Source organism: Trypanosoma rangeli (genome assembly GCF_003719475.1).
Source record: "Trypanosoma rangeli strain AM80 chromosome Unknown Tra_15.4_contig_00048, whole genome shotgun sequence".
Lineage (NCBI taxonomy): Eukaryota > Euglenozoa > Kinetoplastea > Trypanosomatida > Trypanosomatidae > Trypanosoma > Trypanosoma rangeli.
Window position 1 is genome coordinate 51843 of NW_021705792.1, and position 20701 is coordinate 72543.

A 20701-nucleotide genomic window follows, 5' to 3' on the forward strand; every position below is an offset into this window, starting at 1 on the left:
TCATCTGATGCCCCGCCATCCGCCGCGTTCCTCCGTTTAAACAACAGCAAACAAACACATAGACAGACACAGACTAACAGATACAGACATAAGCAACAAATAGTAATAACAATCATTCTCACTGAAGAGAATTCAACGCTCTTCCCCAGTTGTCGATGAGGCTTCCTCAGGCACAACCCGTTGTCCCTTCGCAAAGGGACCGCCTGGCTGCCATGGCATGTATACAGTAGGCGCCTGCAGCCGTTTTTCCTCCACTAATTCACGCTTTATGCTTCCCTGCAGGATGCCAATGTCATCCATTGCATCCCGCGTGCCATGGTCAGAGCGCCACGGATGCCACGCCTTCACATCGTGGTGGGCCGCCTCGGGGCTAAGGCGGCCCTCCGTGTAGCTCCACCTGCTACGAAGCACGTGCATCTGTGTCCGCCACGCCCGGTACAAGTAAAAGCTCATCACAAGAGACAGGAAGACAATAAAAAATGCGATATCCTGCAAACTAAACGAACGATACTCTGGATTTTCCGCCGTCTCCCGGTGAATTGTATTCGTCACGGTGTCGTAATTTACCCGCCTAAAGTTTATATCTCTGGTTTTTGTGCTGGTGGCGTCGCCCTTGTCATGGCGGTGTGTCAAGAGGATCTTGTGCGCCTCCCGGAGAAGCTGGAACTGCTCACTTGATCCGCCGCGGTCAGGGTGATACCGCAGCACCAGTTGGTTGAACCTCTTCTTGATCTCGCCCGCCTCTAATCGGTCGCTCATTTGAAACCCAAAGATGGAGCACGCCTGCTGGTACGTCATGTAGCCCTTGTCACCGGCAATGCTGCCCTCGAACTTCTCGTACACAAAAAAACGAGCCGTGCGCCGCATATCTTTCAGCACTACAAGCGCGTCACACGTGCGGTGAAGCCAAACTACAAATTAATAACACAACAAAAGAAAAAAAAAACATCTTTCGTTGTAAACAAATATACGATCAGAAGGAAACACAAAAGAGAACATACGCCACACACGCATACAACGTAGGTATACTTGTATATATGTATATATCCATATATACACCAAAGCCCAAAAGGAGGAAAGACAGAGAAAAAAACAGACAAAAAAAAAAGAGAGAGAGGAACATAACAGTTGCGTGTATGTGCGCTGGTGTGGGCGGTGGCATGAGAAACGGAGAGAGAGCGAAACAAGAAGAACAGTCCACTCCAACACTTCACATTTCCCCACCGCCATCAACAAACCTCGCAACTGATATCATCCTCATTACTGTTTTGTATTCCATTCCATAGATACATATATGTTATGTATACTTCCTCTTTCTTTTCCTGCTGTCGTAGTTTGTTTCCCCTTTTGGGCCTCGTTGCTGTACATCTCCGTGCCAAATCCCCCCACCTCATTTTTTATTGTTGTCGTTGTTCCCGTCAGACCTCACGCTTAGCCCCACGTCAGAGGTCGGATCAGGCAGAGCAGCTGAAACACGCAACGCCGAAGAAGAAAATTTGTGTGGTAAACGGCCTGCAGACGCACCTCCTCCCCCTTTTCGTGCAAGAGAAGTGTGTAGAGGTTATAGTGGGACTCATGCCCCTCAAGGATGTGCAAGTCGGGCAGGTCGGCGGACTCCTCAAGTGCGGCAAAGGCGCAGCACTGGGCCTGGTACCGCACGCTGTGCCAGTGGGAGTCGTCGTCTAACCGAACCTCCAGCTGTGCCTCGTGGTCAAGGGCACGGGACTGTTTGGAGATGCGAAATAAAGCCAAATTCGCATCCTCACCGTATCTGTTGTGCCGCGAGCTTGCAATGGCGTAAAAGAGGCAAAATTGTGCGATGTCCGCATACACCTTTTCCTCCAAGGCAGGAGTCTTTGGCACAACGTTTTCAATAAACTTCGCATCCTCGTCGTCTAATAGGAAGTTGAAGCCGGTTTGCGAGAGCAGCCGCAGCAGTGTGGCAGGCTCAAGCCAGTTATCGCGCAGGTACCCCAGCTCCGGGTCCTCTGGCGCCAAGAGCTTGCAATGCACATCCTGGACGAGAATGCGAAACTCCCGGTCACCGCCTTCTCCACGACGACGTCCCTCCAACACAAGCAACACCTGATCAAAGCCCAGCGGATGTAGACGCCACTGCTCGTACGGGACATCAAAGCCCTTCTCCTGCAAAACCGCAAAGGTGGCAAACTCCGAGGTTGCAAACACACAGCGTCTTGTCTCGCTTCCACTAACATCTGTGGGAATGTTTGTGTGGCTGCAAGGTTCCCAGTCTTTGGACGTCTCCAGCCATTTCCCAATGAGAAGTGAGGAGTGCCGCATAACAATGCTGTTTGGAGCCTCGAAGGAAACAAGGAGTGAAAGATCCTCCTCCATATTTTCCACAACATGCGGGGGGTATGGAACTACATGTAAGACGTGCGCCTCTTCTGTCTCAAAGCGGTAGAGCCAGTCTCCGCTAGTCTTTGGCCGCTCCGTAAAATTTAAAGGATCTATTTTAACAACACAATTCAACGCGTAGTACTCTCGACCAACAGAACCGTGGTGGCCGTGCGGATTAAACCCCAATTGAATAATACGCACCGCCACATTCTCTTTACTCAATCCCAGCGCCTTTGGGAGCTTTGGTAAGGTGCTGGAATTGGGATCCAGGCGTATTGCGATGTTAGGAAATATCATGGAAGCAAAACTGCGCGTCGTCTCCTTCACCTTCACCCATAGGCCATACTTGACCACAGGGCTGGCTGGTGGAACACTCATGGTTAGGAACTCACTCTCTGGACCCTCCAGCATAACGTCATACCCAAGCAAGGCGTGAATGGTGATGAAGTCTAACGAATGTAGCACCTGTTCACATACCTGTCCAATGTTTGTGCGGAAAAACGCGAGATCCTTCAGCTTGCGCTGCGTCAAAGCACGATCCGCCTCCATGTGAATAGCTTCTGTTAACTCGTATGCCTCAAGGCACCGGTTAAGTTCAGAGTTCACCATCTTCTTGCGATCCTCGGGCGAGACGCCAAGTTCCCCGTTCACAAACCAAAGCTTGCGCATGGACGTACCAACAGAAACCCGACCAGCGAACGCCGTCACAACGGGTCTATGTTTGTCATATTCCTCCTCCATCTCGCGCCACACACTTAAAAATGTGTTGATGGAACTTTCACTGTCGACTTGTGGAAGTCGTGAGGCATCTGGAACACGTCTCCAGAGACGGTGCTTTTCGCACTCCTTGTAGGCAAGCTGCTCGCGCTCTTTCATCTCCCTCACTATCTTATCATGCTCAACCTTGTCGTTGCTCAGTCGCGCCCTCTCCAAGGCAGTGTCGAGAAAAGCATCTTGACGTGCCACCTGATCTGTCGCCTCCCGCTTCACCCGTTCCCGCTCGTGTTGCTTGTACATCCGATCGGCCACCTCCACGGCTTTATTGAGAGCCACCTGCTGCGCCTTCGGCTTCTTAGGCTTCGCATCCTTGTTTTTGTCACTCTTACCCACCATGCCACCGCCGGCTGAGAGTGAGAACGCTGTCCCTGCAGCCGGCTTCCCCCTGGACCGCGCGCCCTCCTTCGGGGGCATGCCTCGGCCACGCAATCGTATGCCGCCTCTCAAAGGCTGCCCGACGCTCTCACACAATCGTCAAAGAAAACAAAAGCCACAGAGACAGAAGGGCACATGATGGAAAGCACCAGCACATGCAACTACACAACTACGCAGGTAAAGCTGCCACACCGCAGAGCAAAGCGAATCCGCACTTGCCTACAACCAGGCAAGCAGCAAATCAAAAACAAAACAAAAAAGGTAAAACAAAAGCAGGAGCAGGTGATCAAAACAAATGTCAGGGAATGGAAGCAAAAAACAAAAACAAAAAAGGAAGTCAAAAACTCGTGGAGAAAACAGTTCGCCCAATCCGCCCACCCCACCCTACCCGACTTAACAGACAATGAGCGGGCTCCTTCCAACGGAACGCTGCATTCTTGAATATTGGCGATACCTGGGGTTGTTTCTGTTCCTCACACACTTCAAAAAGGAAATATATATACAGAAGTTGCAAACGAAACCGTTTCAAAGCGAGGCTATCCACAAGAACGATCCACACAGTCATTCCTTGTTGGCTTGTCTCTTTATTTTTCGTTGTTGTTGCTTTTATTTACTTGCATTATGTAACGGAGAAGCACGGGGGGAAGGCAGAAAGATGTTTGCTGGAGGTAAAGACGAAATCATTCATTCAGCGTGTACGACCTCGCCTCAACGTATATGGCAGGACATATACCGCCGCCTCCCCCCTCCTCCTTCAATCAACACAGTACGCCGCGGGTCGATTGAGCACAAGGAGGCCGGAAGTTGTGCCACAAACAACTCGCGTTGATCCTCACCAGGCCAGACGCATTCAAAATGGACCCCACCTCTGCAAAAGCCAGAAAGAGGGCAGGATATACAGAAAAATACGGATATTGGCCAGCCCGGAGATTAGCGTAGTGGAGACCAACACACTCTGGAGAGAGCGGAGCAGAAGTCTGGGTCGCAGTCAACTGCAGATACAGTTCCCCCTACATCTCTAAATACAATGATTCGGTGTTGAGGCGAGCACCGCTCATGTGCGTCCATATCCTCGCCTCACAACGATCACGGAAAAGAGTTTAAGCCTCCATCAGCCTGCGCTGACGCAGCAGCTCCAACACGCCCTCGTTGGACATTGGTGCAGGGCACAAAATGACATTGCCACCCAACGGGACTCCCGCAACTGGAACCTCCCACAAAATTGAGCCGTGGGCGCAAAGCAAACACTTGGTTTCCTTCTCAGTTCCATGTATGAGCTGCTCCAACTCTCCACGAGAGTGAACGATGTTGCAGGGTCCCAGTGATCCCGTGTCTACAATGCGAACAAGAGCAAAAAAGGCATCTTCAACTAAATTGTTGGAAGGCTTCTCTTTTTTGTCCGCAAGAACCTCCACAAAAATATCTCCATAACAACGGACATCATTGTGGGGGCGCGCCTCACGATTGCCTCTAGGAGGAACGTCAACGTACATCCACACACGAATTCTATCAGGAGTTTGGCCAATGTCTTTAGCAATAGCAGCATGGACTTCCTCTATGCAAAAGAAGGTGGGAACTGTTGTGCTTTCCACATGAACCGAGATGACGTTGCTATCATCGAGAGCCCTCACAAGGGACTCTACTTCTGTAATGTAGCTAAACTCAACACTCTCAGATTTATCCCTCCATATTCGTTCACGTCCAGCGACAATTTCCTCTGCAATGGCCTTAATGTGCGCAGGAACGAGATATTCCGTTAGTACCTCTTTTACCGACAATGCATTGACATATACAAGTAGTGTCGCCCGCTCATTGAAGACTTTAAAGCACCCCTCCGTTTCGCCGCTGCAAAAAGCTGAGCGCATGACCTCAGCTTCCGAAACGCGGGTCACATACATATCGTTAAAACAAACCCATTGCTCCCCAAAGCGAACACACGCAAAATAATGTCCATTCTCGGCGATGCCTTGGTGTACAACAATAGAGCGTAGTTCATAGAGAGGACTCAAGGGTGTTGCCTCACTTCCTTCTGTCTCTCTTGAAACAAGATACGGCTCAAGGTTAAGCGTTGTTGGAAAGGTCCACTTCCCAGGCAGTGTTCGCACAGTGAAGGTCTCCATAGAAAACTCTGCTCGATTGGGGTGAATGAGTAAAACTGGTGGAAGACGTACAAAACGCTGGCTTCGCTCAATGGTGTGGTTCGTGCATGGTCCTCCTTTTTTTATCTCCAGTGAAACTCCCTCAATGCGTTCTGGTTTTGCCCAGTGATCAAAAGATTCATAGATGTTTTCCATGTTTTTTACAAGCAATTCAACGTCGTAAAAACCCTCGTTTCGGTACGAAGTATAGTCAACACCGTCTACGGTACGTGTGATGTATGTTAATTCACCGTAGAAAAGATCACGAATAAAATTCTCGTGGGGAGTTCCCTTACAAATAATTTCGAGACGATCAAACAACTTCTGCATCATTTCGTGCACATCGTGCTGTACCCACGCGTGATCGTTGCCCCAGCCAAAGGCGTCTGTCAGCTCATTCGTGGAGATGAGCGGTGTCTCACAGTGAAGTTGTGCAAATATATTCCTCAACGCCAATATGACAGGGTCATGATCGGGGAGCACCATATGGTACAGCGTCCGGCGAAAGGATGGCAGATGAAAGAGGGCCTGAATGATGGAGTTCAAGTAACACGTGCTGCCTTGATTCACGAGCCCAACGTACGGCAGTGTTCCCTCCACCCCGTCTGCAGGGGTTTCATTGCTCTCGCTGGGTAACATGCTGTGCGGCGTATATTTCTCGCTCATCTCGCCCACACCCCTCTTCAAAGCAAACGTCGGAGGTGTTACCACGAAAGTACCCGCACGCACCCCTCTTTCTCGAGGTACGTATTCGTTTGTTTGTCGTGTTTTGTTTTGTTTTTTCTTGTCACGGCAATACGGCGCAGGCAAACCAAAAAAAAAAGGAAAAAAAAAATGGCAGGCACCTGGCAAGGGAAAAGGTATCCAAACTCACACAGAGACGCATAGAACAAATAATAATAATAATAACTCCCCACACGCACAAAAACAAAAACAAAAAATGTGGTAAATACAATCAGAGAAAAAGAACCACAAACAAACACAAAAAAAAAAAGTGCAACTTCTGCCGAGGTTGCTAGAAGTGTACATATGTGTACATATATGGAGGCCTGTCTAGTTACCGTTTCCCCAGCTGAAATGGCCGCTTGGATGCGTAGTCAGTCGGTCCAAAGTGCAACAACGAGGAGACCGGCTGATTCACCTTCTTCGTCTGCGCTGCCACGGTTTCAGCCTTGTATCCCTTAACCGACTTGGGAGCATCCCTCGCCGCAACATCTAATGCCCGTTTCTCCGCAAGCTCGTTAAAGAAGCGTACCTGTTCTCTCCGTCGCTGCGGATCATAGGAGTAGGTACGAACACCCGACGGTGCCGCAGCGCCAAACTTCAGCTTGGAGGGGGTTTGGGCAATACGGCGTTCGATTCGAATCATCTCATTCGGTGAAAGACGCCCTGGTGGAACTCCCTTAAGCTCTGGTGGCACAGGAATATCCACTCGGGCGTTCAGCAAAACCTGTGAGATTAACTCAGTGAGCATGGGAACATTCTCTTGACGGGCGTACAGCTCCAGCAGTTGCAGGTAACCTGCCAAATCTCCCATGTTGTCTAATACCCGTGAGGCACCAATGGCATCCAGAACAGTTCTCAGTAGAATTTGGAGCGTGTTCAGTTGCTCATTGAGCTGCTGGCACTGTTGATACATGAGAATATTTTCATCATGACCAACCCGCCAGAGCTCCTCCAATGCAGAAATATCAAACTCCACCGTGGAAAGTGTTTTGTCAATAATCTTCAGTGACTCAAGCTTACGAACCTTCTTGCGTAGAGAAGGTGATTGATATACGGCGTTGATGGGTGCGCGAAAAAACAGCACGCGCGTAAACATTTGGTTTGCTTTATTGCCCACTTCCGCCCCCCCTTCGACTTCATCCCGAAGCAGTGGCGGTAAATGCGTCTCCGCATCCTTTGTCAATAAGGAAACAAAACTTTTTCGCAGTTTTTGTCCCACGGGGAGTTGGAAATACTTTATGGGGTAACGGGTCAGTAGACAACCCAACAATCGCGCCGTCATCGACACAAAGACCTCGTCATTTTCGTCAAACATACCTGGTCGATCGAAAGCGACACCTTGCTTGTTCACTGCGTGAATCATTCCATAGGACCTACCACAGTCGTCATTTGAAAAAATGGGAAAAATAAGGCAGCTAGTCATGGACTTCCATCCCAGTTGCTGCAGCTCCTCCTCCATAACACCATGGTCGCGCTCACTTACTGTAAGCCGCTGCGGCTCCCTTCCATTAATCGCAATGTACTTGTGACAGACTGTGGTGTGAATCTCCTTCGCCAGCATCAACTCCATGTCATTCCCTGCCAGGGGATCGCCTACAGTGCTGCTAAATGGAAATCGAGCGCCACAACGCAAGTTATCATACTCATCGTAAAGAAAAATTCGAACAACCTCACAGCGAAGCAGTACAGCCGTAATTTCAGCAAAGACACTCAACGTGGAGGAAAAAAAGTCTCTGGCCGAGAGCGACTTGGAAGCAGTACCTTGCATCCTCAATTGGTTCCTGTCAGAAAAAGCATTTTGACCTCGCTCCTCGTTCGAAGGGGCCAACTCCCTCTCTGACTGCTGCATCGCGGTAGTCCCCACCTGTTTTCGTGCTGAGGCATTGGTCTCCAGTGACTGGCGTGTACCCGCCGTCTTCTCTTCCAATTTGTAAAAGGCGGATTTGTGGCCCGCCTCCAGTGAGGCGTACGCCTCCCGGAGCTGCTGATTCATCCTCGCGCGAACGTCTTTGAGGAGTTGCCCCACTCGCGGCACCGCATACTCCTCGCAGCGCATGGCAATTTCGTTCAGCGCGAGGGTAATTTCGTCAGATATCAATTCCAGCGAGGGCGGGAGATTGTGCATCCTCTTGGAGGCAAACAAGTTATCCACCTCCATGGCTTTCTGGGCCTCATGCAGGCACTGCTGGCGCAGCACCGTGTGCTTTTTGCGCAGACGCTCAAGTAGCGGGTCGTCCCCCTGCGAAGCCTCCGTCTCCTCTTCGTCCTTTGGTGACTCCTTCATTCTTGTTCCGGTGCTGCCCAACACACACACACACACACACAGAGAGAGAGAGAGAGACAAAGAATATATGTATGTTTCAGTCATCCACTTCGGCAGGACATCCCTTTGTGTTTGTGAGTGCAGGAGATGATGCGAATGTGTTTGTTGTTGTTGTTGTTTTTGTTGTTTTTTTTCCGCTCTTGTATCTGCCTTTTTTTTTTTGTTCACCTCCCCTCCCTTCTGCGTTGATTTACTTCTCCGAGACAAACGGCGTCAGACATGAAAATACGACGGCGTGGTGTACCTTGTGCTGATCCAGGCAGCGCAACACGCAACGCGCATCACGCAGCGAAAAGCAGCCCAGCAGCTGCTCCGCCCGACTTAAAAGTGCAGGAAGCAGACGACGCAGCTCCTTCGAACAGCAAAGCGCTGTCTCATTGTTTGCCCGTGAACCGCTTAGCATCGCCACATACTTACAGACGCTCCCTAGCTCCGTCGGCTTAAGCTCCGCGTGCAAGACGATGCACCGGTTGAGAACGGCCCCCGCATAAGTCTCATGGCAACCGCTTAGCATCACAATGGCCTGTAAGGCGTAGATAACGTCTTTCGGAGTGTACGTGGCGACATGTTCCACGGCCCTCCATGAGACAGAGCGCACCACATGCACACTATGCCTTTCACGCAGCCGCAACAGCGAGGAAAGGACATTGAGTGCTTGTCGTGCGTCGAGTGGAGCAGTGTGCAAACGGCAGAGGAGGCAATCCAGTTGCGGAATTGGCATGCGGCAGCGCTTCACGAGAAGTGAGATCAACCGCAGGACACAAACCAGTTCCGCGGGAGCTGCACTCCCAGTGTACTCTTGCCTGGTCAACTGGCGACACAAATGCTGCAGCGCCTGCGTGTCTGCAAGCTCAAGCTCGGCAGCGGCCCTAAGCAGTGCCAGACAATCCTCAGGGCGTGATGCGTGGAGTGCGGCACGCTCCAGCAGAACACACAACCAATCACTCACGCCTGGGGAAAAGTATGGCGACGCGCCACTCCACTCCTCCTCCCCCGCTTGTAAATCTGTTGTGGCGGGGCGATGCCTTTTAAGGTATCGTGCCACACTTGCCAGAGCATGGAGCACCTGCAGGGACTCCTTCACCCCACACTCCGTCAGCCACTGTGTGTAGTTTGCCTCCATCTTACGAACGACGCCTTCAATACGCTTGCGCCGAACGTGCTCTGGATCCTCGCCCGTGTGAATTTTTTGCAGCAGCCTACAGTGATCCACAAGGCCATGCGACTCACTGCTTCGCGCCGCACTGAAGCGATAATGTTGCTGCGGCTTCTGTGAAGCCATGCCGAGGCAGAGTAAAAGGCTGGCAAGCGCGACACGTCGCATCTCGCATGATGATGATAGCGTACAAAACGCGCAGGGCCAAAAACAAAACAGACTTTCTCGCAACTGAAAAGTCTCTGAGAAGAGAATAACGCATAGCGCATGAAAGAAGAAAAAAAAAACAACGTTTCACATGAAAAGAGAGAAATGGGCCGCGTACACGTGTAAGATAACACAGCCCTTTCAGTCGCCCCACACAAGCCGTAACAACGCGAATGCAACCACAACAAAGGGAGAAAGAAACGAATAAATAAATTGTGTGCAAAGAACTGCAGGAACAGCAATAAACTAAATAATAATAATGTGCTTTCGTTTTCTTTGCTGTTGCTGCCGCTCCCTTCGCCGTTCTTCTCTGAGCCTTACTTCCTCCAGCCCTTCACATGGGCGTGTAGCTGGGAGCAACCGCCATCAGCGCCGCTTGCCGACATGCAGCCCCCTCTCCTCTGGCACGCCCAACCTCTCAAGCACCGAGTACGGCATGCAGTAGATGGGGTTGATCTCATTCAGCGGGTGGTCCTCGTAGCCAAGGAGGCTCAACCCGCACAAACCGTAAAAGGTGTGGTAGACGTCTGCCATATTCCCAGGTTTATCTGCAATTCCACCGTCCTCAGCATCCTGGCAGGCCAAAATAAAGTTAAACAACGCCTTGCGGTCAATCCAATCCGCATGCCCAAGCATAGCAAGAGATGACACGACCCACCAGCTGTAGCACACATCCGCCTTTTTTTCAGGGCGGCCATTCAACCCTCCTGATGGCAACTGTCGCATAGCGAGCCAAGCTGACAACTGTTCCTTGTCAATGTGATGCAGCGCGTTAGCGATACTAAGAGCCCCAACGCAGCAGAATATCTGACCTGCGTGACTCTCCGCCCCTGGTGCAACCCCAAACCCTCCATCCCAGTTTTGGCACAGCAGCACCCAACGGACAGCCGCCTCAATATCTATGAGAGAGAGCCTTCCAAGCAGCTGCAAACAGTTCAGTGCAATGTAGGTAAACCGGGTGTCCACCTCCCCCCATTCATCGCCTTGAAAGGATCCATCGGGAAGCTGCATAGATGCCACCCAGCGAGCGCACTTCTCATTATCAATGATGTCCAGGGCGTCAACGAGGCAAAGCAGCTGAACAGCACTCAGGGTGTAAAGCATGTGGGAGTCTTGACCCACATTCCCACCAAAACCCCCGTCGCTATTTTGACACCCAAGCACAAATGCAATAATATCTTCACGATTCATTTTATCCAATTGACCCATTAGTTCCATAGCGCTGAGGCCCCAGAAGGCACCATTCATCTTCAGGTGCTGCATAGTCCAGTAGCTTAACTTGTCCTTGTGCTCATCCAGACTCAATATAAACTTCTGATGTTGATCTGCCAAGAGCCGTGTTAAGGGATCCGCTGTCATCGTCCTTCGAAGCACGCTACCCCCACCCACCCAAAGCCAGGCCCAAGTGCTGAGAAAATACATGGAAGAAAAAAGAAAAAAAAACATAGGCACTCCATACAAAAAAAAAAAGGATATTCTTCACAAGTAAAAAGAATATATATAAGGAGTGTCCTAGTGTGGATAATTCATGCACATTAGTGCGTCTGCTGAATATGCAACTCGCCAGTGTGACAAAGTCAAAGATGTATCGTCTTCTCTGGTTTGTTCCTTTTCACCTTCTCGTGTCACTCAATCAGAAAGGCACACAACGGTGTGACTCAGCACCACGGCGTAACAATGCGCTTCGCCACCGACCTCACAGCACGTGCTGCGTCGCAACGTAATTCCTCATCCCGTAGCGAAACGACGGCAGAATCGGTGAGAAAGTCCACCAGTGCCTTCTTAACTTCCGGGTCCTTCAGTAAATCTTTTGCAAGGTCCGTTGCTATGCCACGCAGATGCTCCTGAATCCACGGGTCTAGTATAGTCATCAGGACAAACTTTTTTGTCACCTCCTGGGTGTAGTGATCCTCAAAGAGGGCACGTAGGAAGGAAGAGACGGCAGTCATGGTGTCATCCTGCCGTAGAACCTGGACTACAAGCCGCACGACGAGGTCGAGGGTTTTCGAATCCTTCAACACATTTTCTACAACCTCCTTTGAGAGTTGTATGGCCTGCTCACGCAGACGCGCATCGCCTAGTGCCTCCGACGCCACGACGGCTGTGTGATGCACCGTGTCGTCCTTCACTGGGGCATAAAAAAAAAACTCACTGCGCCTATCCCCATTACTGCGCCCATGCTGGCCACCACGCCCTGCTGCCACGACGTAAACAAGCGCCTGCCGAAACTTTCCTGTGACGCCCCATCTCCTCTTTTCGTTTTGTCATCTTCACCATTTTTACCCTCGTCACCAATGTGAGGGGCGGGTTTGTCAAGTAAACTTGTAGTCGTTTCACGAGACGAATTTCTTCGGGACGTCAGCCACAGCGCGGCCATAGGCGCTGTAAAAAGGTACTCGCCCGCCTTGACGCGTCGCAGCATCGTGTTCTCGCAAGCTAACTGAGACGGGAGAGAAAAAAGCAGTTTAGAAACCGCCCTCGCGTTCACTTCGCACAGGTCCCACACTTGTGTGGTGCTTCCCTAACAAATGACACCAGAATTATTAGTATCATTAAAAAAGGAAGAAATAAGACTTGCTATCGCTTATTTATGACTGTGGCATTGGACACAAAATTGTTGCAGAAACAATATAACATACGTGGTACATGAGCAGCCGAGAAGGGGCAGACCGCTCCCCAAAAGCGTAAGCCGCCCGTGAGAGCAGGTTTGTCTCCCTATGCTTACGAGAAATATCCCAGTAGGAGCGTGATTATGACCCCGGACACAGTTGAAACCGACAACGACACTGTGCAATACGCAGCAGGGCATTCCGAGGTGTCTCAGGAAGCTGCACCGCCCCTCTTAACTGCGGTTAAAATCCGGCGTTGGATGCCCTTCAACCCTAATGTTTTTTTTGTTTGTTTTCCCCCTTCGCTTTTTCTCACATTTGTGTGTGTGTGTGTTGTTCTCTCCACGTGGATCCGGGAGAGATGCCGTGTGTCTTTCCAACAATGGAAGCCCCTTCGTGAGGCCTTCACGGAGACTACGCAGATTACGTTCATCCGCCTCACCCAGAGACGACTTCCTTTGCGCTCAACTTCCCCGTCTACAAAGCCACAAGTCAGGGAAAGCTTGCAGGAGCGCCTGCATTCCTTTCCCAGCCATCGCACCGCAGTGGAAAAAGGGGGAGGAAAAGGAGGGGCATTCATCAGGCAAAACCCACAGCCATTGGTATTGGCGGCCCCATCACCCATGCTGCAAAGGCACGCGTTGCGCCCCCACCCCCGAGGAACGGAGGAAAGAGAAGAAGCGGGAGATAAAGCTGCCGCTCACAAGGTCCGTGCCCTCCGCATCATCCACGTTACTCCACTGGTCCTTCACCAACCTGCGGCACATTGGCCATTGCGCCTCCCCCCGAGTTATCCACGTGCCGCAGTGAAGGCAAATCAGCCAAAACGATCGACAGAAACAACTGGAGGGGCCGTCAGCGCAATTCCATGTCCAAGTGTCCCTCCTCCAAGAACTCAACACAGCAAGGAAAAAAAAAAAGCAAACTGCACAAGAAAGTGAGAAAGAGAAACAATAAAATAAAACGCAAGCTACTCAAAGAGTGGTGAGGATAAGGGGGAGGAGCAATCGCGGCTCACTGCCGTTGTGGGCTCCTCGCATGAGGGAGTGAGGGAGGACAGAGGTGGCTGGGATATAAAACAGCTTTGGTGTAACAATTGGTGCGCCACAAGAAATTTTCGTGGTAATGGGGGAACAAGAAAGAAAAAAACAACAACAGGCAAAAAAAAAAAGTTGTCTTTAACAGATAAAAGGGAGGATGCAATAATAACCAAAAAAAAAAAAAAAACTAAATTAAATAGTAGAAAAGCGGTGGGAGGAGCACAGACAGATACATATATGTATATATATATAATTTACGTATTAGCATTGAACAAATGGTTTCCTGCTTAAAGTGGCAGATGAAAAACACACTCATGAGATCAGCATTTCCGCGTTTCCTTCTCCCCTACCCAAAAAAAAAAAAAAAGTCGTTGTTGCTGCATTTGTGTTTCTTTTTCGTTTGTTTTTTATCGGTCTCGTTGTCGGTTTCAGACAAGTGTGCTTCGAGTGTAAAAGTATCTCCCAGCAAGAAAGCCAACCGTGCCAAAAAACAAAGAAAGAATAACAAGGTGAATTTCCTTCAAATATTCGTTGTGTTGCGTGCTTTTCATCTCCGGTGGTTGCAACGTCGCCGCGGGCACGTGCATTGCGTCTGCCACAGCATCTACAACAGCCACCGGGGCACTCCGCAGTTGCACTGCGAGTTCCTGCTGAGCCTTGAGGCTGCTGAGCGCGTAGCTCCAGCCAATCCTCTCCGCTGAGATCCGCTCACAAAATTCAAAACCGAGCATATTAAGAATTCCAAGGTGATGCAGGGCACTCGCAAAACAAGTAGGTAGAGTTCGTCTTGGTGGAGATACAGAAGGAATGCATTTGTGGAGGATACAAGCAATTTGAGCCATACTTATTTCTCCGCCGGAAAGAATGTACTTCTGGTATTCTGTCTTGGGTGCAACAAGTACCAACGCGCACGCCTCCGCCACATCACGGGCGTCCACAATATTGTAATTCAAGGGAGACGTAAAGCAGCGTCGTTGCTCTGCGAATCGCACCAAGCTCTGAACGTTGCCATCACTCTCCCCCAGAAGTGACGGGCCCACCACCACGGCAGGGAGAATAACCGTCAGTGGAACACCTGCTCTGTTAGATATTCGTTCAGCCTCCCGTAACGCGGCCGCGTGCCCACGTTTCAGATGTTGTGCTTTAGCAAGCAAGCTTGTTTCGACAGGAAAAATGGCGGAAGCAGAGCTAATCAAAACCACTCGTCTGACACTTTTGCCGTTACATCGTATGGAAAGAAATACATCTTGTATGGCTGTAACAAACCGTTGCTCAACCTCATTCACATCGCAAACATCCGACGTATCGGGTCCGTCAACGTAAACTACGGCATCGCAGTCAGCCACAGCCAGTGAAAGGTCGTCTTCATAAAACAAGGAGAGACGGGAGGGGCGAGTTTCAATAAGAGTTGCCAAACCGTGAAGGGCACTTTTACCACGATATTCACGCTCCAGTAGTCGCACGTGATGGCCGTTTTTCAAAAGCCTTGCGGTCACGTAGGTGGAAAGAAGCCCCTGGGGCCCGATAAGGAGAACACGGCGGAACTGATGCCGTAAGGCCTTTTGGCTGAAGCATGCACCTCTGTGTTTGAAAATAGTATAAGATTCGTCAGGGTATTGCGTCTGCGTCGCGCTGCCAACGTCGCCGTGCGATGCAACTGAGCCCAACGGCTTCTGCAAAATCTCCAGGTTTTGAAAATCAATGGAAAAGGTCTCATCTATGCTCATTTTGCTGGGATACTCATCTGGTTGAAGAAAAAAGGCACACGGAGTGACTGGAACATCATCCGCGTTGAACACCTCAACGCCCCGGCCCAAGTACCGCGGGCGCTCAAACAGGAGCAGCCCCGTATCGCCCTCCAAGTTAACAGCCGTTGTCATTGCCTACTTGTCCCTCAAGCTTTAAATTCACAAACAAATACTTTTTTTTCTTTAAATCCTTTTTTAAATATATATATATTCTTTATATTATTTACAATCGTTTCTATATTCTGCTTTTATTTCGTTTTGTGTGTGTGTGTGTGTTCTTGTCTTTTATTTTTGTAAACGTTTTCTCCTTTTGGCACTTATAACTCTGTACTTTGTTCCCCCCTAACCCTGCGATGAAATACCTGTAAATGCGCTCTCCCGCTCCACCCCTAAGCACCACGCCGACCCGCCGTTGCCGCCAAGTTCAAGACTGTTCTTCCGACGCAATTAAAAAGCCTGTTGGTTGGTGATGGGGAGGGAAGGGGAGGGGGAGGAGGGAGGCGCCAGGAAGAGACAGGTATCACTCCCACGGTAGCACACCTAGATTATATATATATATATATAATATATATATGCGGCGTACTCTGCTTACGCAGAGTACAGTAAACTGAGAGCTTCAAGACAAAGAGCGAAGAAAAAAAGCAAAAGTGCAAAGAAGCGTTTCTTGCCGCAGATGACACCAAAAGGGGTGCCCCGAGAGCATCATGTGTGAAACAGGAAAGAAAAAAGCCAAGAGAATTCACCGCTACTTATTTCTGCCATCCATGCAGGGTAACAGTATCGCAGTCGCGCTAAGAGAAGCCGCACGCCAAGGGAACTGAATAAGAAGGAAGAAGTTGGGACCAAAACCAAGACCAAAGGGGGCAAAAGAGAAGCAGACCATCACCTTCGCCTCCTCCTCTTTAATCTTTTCCTTGCGGTGTTCACAACTCTTCCAAATGTGTGTGCCGACGGCTAATACCACAGCCACTGCTACCTAAATACTTGCTTTCTCTCCCTCTTCCTCTTCTCGTTGTTGTTACTTTTTTTTTTGGTTTGTTTTCCTTTTTGAGACTTGTTTGCTGCCGCGCCCGCGGGTTCCGTCAGTGCAGAGACACACTCGTTACCCCAAACCCCTACCCCCTGTCAAATGCTCTTGGGAAACACAAGCTCGTAAAACTGGTAAATAAAGGCGCACTCCACGCCCCAGAGGAAGAGGTTCCAGCTGGTCATTCCCTCAATAATCTCGGGGCTCTTCTTGTACGGATCATCGGGGTCAAAATCTTTAAACTCCTCGGGCCACTCCTCCTGATTAATGACAACTTTGGCTCGCTCCTCCTCCGTTAGCTGAGGGCGGCGCTTCGGGTCACGAAAAACAAACATATTGTAAGCACGGGAGCTCAATAAGAGTGGGGTTGCAGCCACCAAGGCCGTGCCCCTCGCTGTCATGCGCCGCAGAAGCATCTTTTTTCGCTCTTTGCTTGCAATGGGTTTCCTCCCGGTGGACTAGGGCGCGCATGAGAGAGAAATAAATAGAAAGAGAGAGGCGATGTTCTCACAAGCAATACGTATCCGCTTCTTGCCCCCCCACCCCACCCCCACATTGCAAAAACGAGGCAGCCAAAGACAAACAAAAACAAGTAGCTATATGAAAAAGCACGCGCAAGCAGATGAACAATATCCACTGCAAAGGAACAACACATAGAGACACTACAATAATATAAAACTCGGGCGTTCCATTTGTTTCTCTGCATTCTTGCTGGGTGTGTAACGCCGCCACAGGGATGAGCCGTGAGAGAAGCTTCACCGAAGCTCCCTAACCCTCACATTTTTTCCTTTGACCTTCTTCTTCTCCTTGCGAATGTTTTTTTTTGTTTTATTTTAATCTGTTTCAGCGTGGGTCGTAGGATGCCAGTTGTGGGATGCAAAGATTGTACCAGCTCTTAGATTCAAAAAATTTTCCTGCCTCCTTCCAGCCCACGTAGCCCTTCCTCAAAACCGTTTTCAGGCTGGTTTCTCCACTAGAGTAGTGCGGGTCGGCAATTAGGTAGCGCACCTCCATTGTGGCCAGGTTTGCATCAAGGCCCAAAATGGTATGCGCGTAGCTACTTCCTCCAATCATCACGGGGCAGGCCTTCTTGTTTCGGAAGTGGTCTACTAGAAGCTGCTGCACGGATGGGTCCGTTTCCAAGTCCGCACCACTTTCCATGCGCCTTATGGTGCACTCCATACCCGGGACAAAGTGCTGAATCACGATCATCACCTCAAAGGAGCCAATCCAGTCCTTCGAGCCTACAAACTCCTTGCGATTCATTTTATCTGGGTCTTTTGCGCGCAAAATACCTTGAATGGCTCGAATGTCCGGCATCGGCTCCGTCATGAGCCCTTCGTACTGAAACCAAGACAGTATGGTTTGCAGGCTTCGGTACGCGCAGCCCCACCCCTCATCCCTGAACCCGTCTACACTGTAGTGGTAATAGTCGTACGCACCACTCACGAGAAACGTTCCCCCACCAGAAATGGCTGAGGCTGTTGAAAGGTGAATATGAATATTGCGGAGAAGATGCTTCTCCCAAGCATGCCCCGTGCGAGGCACACCCGCCCCATGGCTGGAGAGCGCCTGCATCGTTCTTGGAAACTCTTTGCACCGCTGCCCCAGGTGCAGCAATGGACGCATCGGAAGCAGGGCCGCACGGTGCTCCGCCGTCCGCATCTCCTTCACCCCGTAGTGAATATTCAGCGGGTGTGTCAGTGGCGGAGGCCAAAACACGGCAGTCGCTGCCGTCACTGCGGCGAGGAAAAACGAATGCAAAAACTCCTCCAAGCGAACCGCAACTTCTTCCACCGAGTCGCCCAAAAACACCTGCTCGTTAACCCCCTCATCCGCTTGAAGACTTCGCAGGCGTCCAACCTCTCTGGTGACACGCGCCTCCGAGATGACTGGCTCGCTTGCCAAGCACAACTCACAACATCCCCGCAGTTCGATACGCTTCAGCCATGTCACCACCTCATGCAGATCCTCTTCACTACCGCTAAAACGTTTGGCTACTGTCACCTCCTCCTCACCGGCTCTTCTCAGCAACACCAACCAGTGCATGTGTTCCCTGACACAGTCCAGGGAAACTTTCACTCTCGCCTGGATGGGCCACTCTCTCGCCACCACAGTGAGGTGGCCGTCCTCATATGCCCTTCGCAACATCTCCTTGTCTGACACCCGGATCGCGCTGCAGACGCTCAGGGAGAAGGGCAAAAAAGACTTCACGGAAGGTTCGTCTCTTGTCAACGCGATCGTCTGCCCGGACTTGCGCAGGATAAGCAGCGGTAGCTCGTCTTCCAGCGGAAAGGAATGGCGGACCTCGTCAGGCATGGCAGAAATGATACGGCCTTGGAAGCACAAAAAAGCAAAAAAAAAAAGACAAATAAGAGCACAAAAAAAAGGAGAAAAGGATTAAGTACACAGTCGCATACGCAGATGCAAAAAAGGACATTATGTATGAATGTGTGTTGCTTAGCCATATAATGCGCGTAAGTGCGTCTGTGAATCCCAACTTCCACAGGAAACAAGAGTGCTAAAAGCGGTATATGATGTGGCAAAGCATCCTCCAATGTCCGTCTTGCTGACAAATAGCCTCAGCAGAGTACCTGCAGCGTTACGCCTTTGCATGGTAGCTGCTCACACTGAAACGGTGGCACGACGATCAACGGCACGACAAGCTCCGGTTCCTCTTCTTCTATCTTCAGTTCCTCACAATGCGTTGCCCGGCACTGCCGCAGCACGGATGACCTGCACCATAGGAAGCGTAGCCGTAACTGCCAACATGAAGTCACGACATCTGTGTGCATCGATGAGTAGATATTTGGATTCGTGAGAGAAACAGAAAAGCGAGCAGAGGCACGATCAAGCAGAACCCAGTCAAATTCCTCCACCACCGTTGTTTCCGCGACAACAAGCTCTTTCCCCCATCCCGGAAGCGAATGGCAAGAGACGCCACTTTTCACGTGTTTGGCTGAGCAACACTCAAGAAACTCCAAACTACCAAGAACCTTCACTGGTTGGAAGGTGGAATTACCCTTCACTACAAATATACCGTTCAAAGAGTCTCCAATCATCACCGTCGTTGAGGTCAGCGCTACTGTCAGAGCTAATTCTCCTTCCAAACATAAAGGGAACTCCAGAGGGGTGCGTTGCCTCGCTAATTGGCTGGCCCGTGCGTGTAGTGCCCGATTAGAAAGAATGCGGGCGTCAAAGTCTTCCACTTCCGCAGGGGCCAGGGCATTTTGAAGTGGCCCCGTCAAGGCAGGTGACGGTGCCGACTGTCGAATAACGACCTTTGGTCTAAAGTCAAACCTATCCAGCGGGAACGACGCAGAAAGCAGCAGTGGAGTTAGAATCGCCTGTGCCGAGTACACTTTAATGGGGATGCATAGCTTTACGGGCGCACTCAACTCCCGTGGACCGCATCGAACACCAGACAGGTGAAGGGCGTAATAAAAGCGGATGCATTGACCCCGAAACGAGGGCGGCAAGTAATCGGGCAAAGTGAAAGTCACAACCAGCGCCCTCGACTCCCGCTCACGTAGGGGCAAATTACTTGCCAGGCAAACCGCATCCGAGCAGAAGAGTCTGTAGACATTGTAGTATTTCGATAGCTTGTCGTCAACGAGCGTTCGGCAGCGCTCAGCCGCCGCCCGCTCCCCCGCCAGCGCGTACTGGAGGCGCCTAGAATCCACAGCACAAACACCTACAATTTGGGCCATTAGCGACTTCACTCGAGCCACCGGAAGAGCATCAACATCCACGTCAGCGAAGTAGTTATCAACACGCCCAATGTGCACTGAAACCCCATTAGAAGCGCTGCCTGGTGGATTTGACAGCCCATAGAGGCAGACCTCGGAACGAACAACATCGCCCGGGGCGTACCAGCGGCGATGCAGCGAGGCACTTAGCAGCATCACACTACTCCTACTACCGCTACCACAGACACTGGCTTCGCCCTTTTGCGTGCGTGCGTGCGTGCGTGCGTGCGTGCGTGCGTGCGTACGGAAGGAAGTGGCAGCCAACAACGTGCGCGGCTACACGCTGGGCATGCACGCGGCAGTGCCCCCAGGGGGGAAGAAAACCAACAAACAAAAAAAGAAGGAAATAGAAAAAGAGAAACGCAGCAAAAGCCGTACAAAGGCAAATGTCGTAGTTTGGACCACCATGCACAAACGCATACACACACGGAGAAAGAGAGAGAGAGGGGGGACGCTTGGGTCCCC

The 20701-nt window shown here is 50.7% G+C and overlaps 10 protein-coding genes and 1 pseudogene across 10 annotated transcripts, besides 18 other annotated features; all 11 read right to left on the reverse strand.

Annotated features, from left to right (window-relative positions):
- Window positions 1-42: 42 nt before the first annotated feature.
- Window positions 43-100: a microsatellite.
- Window positions 101-132: 32 nt separating this feature from the next.
- TraAM80_02203 (chaperone protein DNAJ) lies at window positions 133-867 on the reverse strand (the record flags this gene model as incomplete). Its single annotated transcript, XM_029379215.1, has 1 exon — window positions 133-867. One exon carries the CDS (start codon window positions 865-867, stop codon window positions 133-135), a length of 735 nt encoding a protein of 244 aa, XP_029240954.1.
- Window positions 868-1024: 157 nt separating this feature from the next.
- Window positions 1025-1056: a microsatellite.
- Window positions 1057-1431: 375 nt separating this feature from the next.
- Window positions 1432-3552, reverse strand: TraAM80_02204 (putative chaperone protein DNAj; the record flags this gene model as incomplete). Its single annotated transcript, XM_029379216.1, has 1 exon — window positions 1432-3552. One exon carries the CDS (start codon window positions 3550-3552, stop codon window positions 1432-1434), a length of 2121 nt encoding a protein of 706 aa, XP_029240955.1.
- A 198-nt stretch (window positions 3553-3750) lies between these two features.
- Window positions 3751-3858: a sequence feature (A-rich).
- A 755-nt stretch (window positions 3859-4613) lies between these two features.
- Window positions 4614-6290, reverse strand: TraAM80_02205 (ubiquitin hydrolase; the record flags this gene model as incomplete). Its single annotated transcript, XM_029379217.1, has 1 exon — window positions 4614-6290. One exon carries the CDS (start codon window positions 6288-6290, stop codon window positions 4614-4616), a length of 1677 nt encoding a protein of 558 aa, XP_029240956.1.
- A 115-nt stretch (window positions 6291-6405) lies between these two features.
- Window positions 6406-6439: a microsatellite.
- Window positions 6440-6464: 25 nt separating this feature from the next.
- Window positions 6465-6486: a microsatellite.
- A 57-nt stretch (window positions 6487-6543) lies between these two features.
- Window positions 6544-6560: a microsatellite.
- A 12-nt stretch (window positions 6561-6572) lies between these two features.
- Window positions 6573-6645: a sequence feature (A-rich).
- A 63-nt stretch (window positions 6646-6708) lies between these two features.
- Window positions 6709-8661, reverse strand: TraAM80_02206 (uncharacterized protein; the record flags this gene model as incomplete). The annotated part of the gene is made up of 1 exon (XM_029379218.1): window positions 6709-8661. The coding sequence occupies one exon, from the start codon at window positions 8659-8661 to the stop codon at window positions 6709-6711; it is 1953 nt and encodes a 650-aa protein (XP_029240957.1).
- Window positions 8662-8681: 20 nt separating this feature from the next.
- Window positions 8682-8702: a microsatellite.
- Window positions 8702-8724: a microsatellite.
- A 78-nt stretch (window positions 8725-8802) lies between these two features.
- Window positions 8803-8834: a microsatellite.
- Window positions 8835-8890: 56 nt separating this feature from the next.
- Window positions 8891-10024, reverse strand: TraAM80_02207 (uncharacterized protein; the record flags this gene model as incomplete). Its single annotated transcript, XM_029379219.1, has 1 exon — window positions 8891-10024. The coding sequence occupies one exon, from the start codon at window positions 10022-10024 to the stop codon at window positions 8891-8893; it is 1134 nt and encodes a 377-aa protein (XP_029240958.1).
- Window positions 10025-10429: 405 nt separating this feature from the next.
- On the reverse strand, window positions 10430-11422 carry TraAM80_02208 (geranylgeranyl transferase type II beta subunit; the record flags this gene model as incomplete). The annotated part of the gene is made up of 1 exon (XM_029379220.1): window positions 10430-11422. One exon carries the CDS (start codon window positions 11420-11422, stop codon window positions 10430-10432), a length of 993 nt encoding a protein of 330 aa, XP_029240959.1.
- Window positions 11423-11723: 301 nt separating this feature from the next.
- Window positions 11724-12485, reverse strand: TraAM80_02209 (hypothetical protein; annotated as a pseudogene).
- Window positions 12486-13804: 1319 nt separating this feature from the next.
- Window positions 13805-13843: a sequence feature (A-rich).
- Window positions 13844-13941: 98 nt separating this feature from the next.
- Window positions 13942-13964: a microsatellite.
- A 176-nt stretch (window positions 13965-14140) lies between these two features.
- Window positions 14141-15592, reverse strand: TraAM80_02210 (uncharacterized protein; the record flags this gene model as incomplete). The annotated part of the gene is made up of 1 exon (XM_029379221.1): window positions 14141-15592. One exon carries the CDS (start codon window positions 15590-15592, stop codon window positions 14141-14143), a length of 1452 nt encoding a protein of 483 aa, XP_029240960.1.
- A 127-nt stretch (window positions 15593-15719) lies between these two features.
- Window positions 15720-15736: a microsatellite.
- A 196-nt stretch (window positions 15737-15932) lies between these two features.
- Window positions 15933-15961: a sequence feature (G-rich).
- A 45-nt stretch (window positions 15962-16006) lies between these two features.
- Window positions 16007-16034: a microsatellite.
- A 551-nt stretch (window positions 16035-16585) lies between these two features.
- TraAM80_02211 (uncharacterized protein) lies at window positions 16586-16903 on the reverse strand (the record flags this gene model as incomplete). The annotated part of the gene is made up of 1 exon (XM_029379222.1): window positions 16586-16903. The coding sequence occupies one exon, from the start codon at window positions 16901-16903 to the stop codon at window positions 16586-16588; it is 318 nt and encodes a 105-aa protein (XP_029240961.1).
- A 427-nt stretch (window positions 16904-17330) lies between these two features.
- On the reverse strand, window positions 17331-18806 carry TraAM80_02212 (uncharacterized protein; the record flags this gene model as incomplete). Its single annotated transcript, XM_029379223.1, has 1 exon — window positions 17331-18806. The coding sequence occupies one exon, from the start codon at window positions 18804-18806 to the stop codon at window positions 17331-17333; it is 1476 nt and encodes a 491-aa protein (XP_029240962.1).
- Window positions 18807-18834: 28 nt separating this feature from the next.
- Window positions 18835-18884: a sequence feature (GA-rich).
- Window positions 18885-19069: 185 nt separating this feature from the next.
- Window positions 19070-20392, reverse strand: TraAM80_02213 (uncharacterized protein; the record flags this gene model as incomplete). The annotated part of the gene is made up of 1 exon (XM_029379224.1): window positions 19070-20392. The coding sequence occupies one exon, from the start codon at window positions 20390-20392 to the stop codon at window positions 19070-19072; it is 1323 nt and encodes a 440-aa protein (XP_029240963.1).
- Window positions 20393-20438: 46 nt separating this feature from the next.
- Window positions 20439-20479: a microsatellite.
- A 73-nt stretch (window positions 20480-20552) lies between these two features.
- Window positions 20553-20597: a sequence feature (A-rich).
- Window positions 20598-20701: the final 104 nt, after the last annotated feature.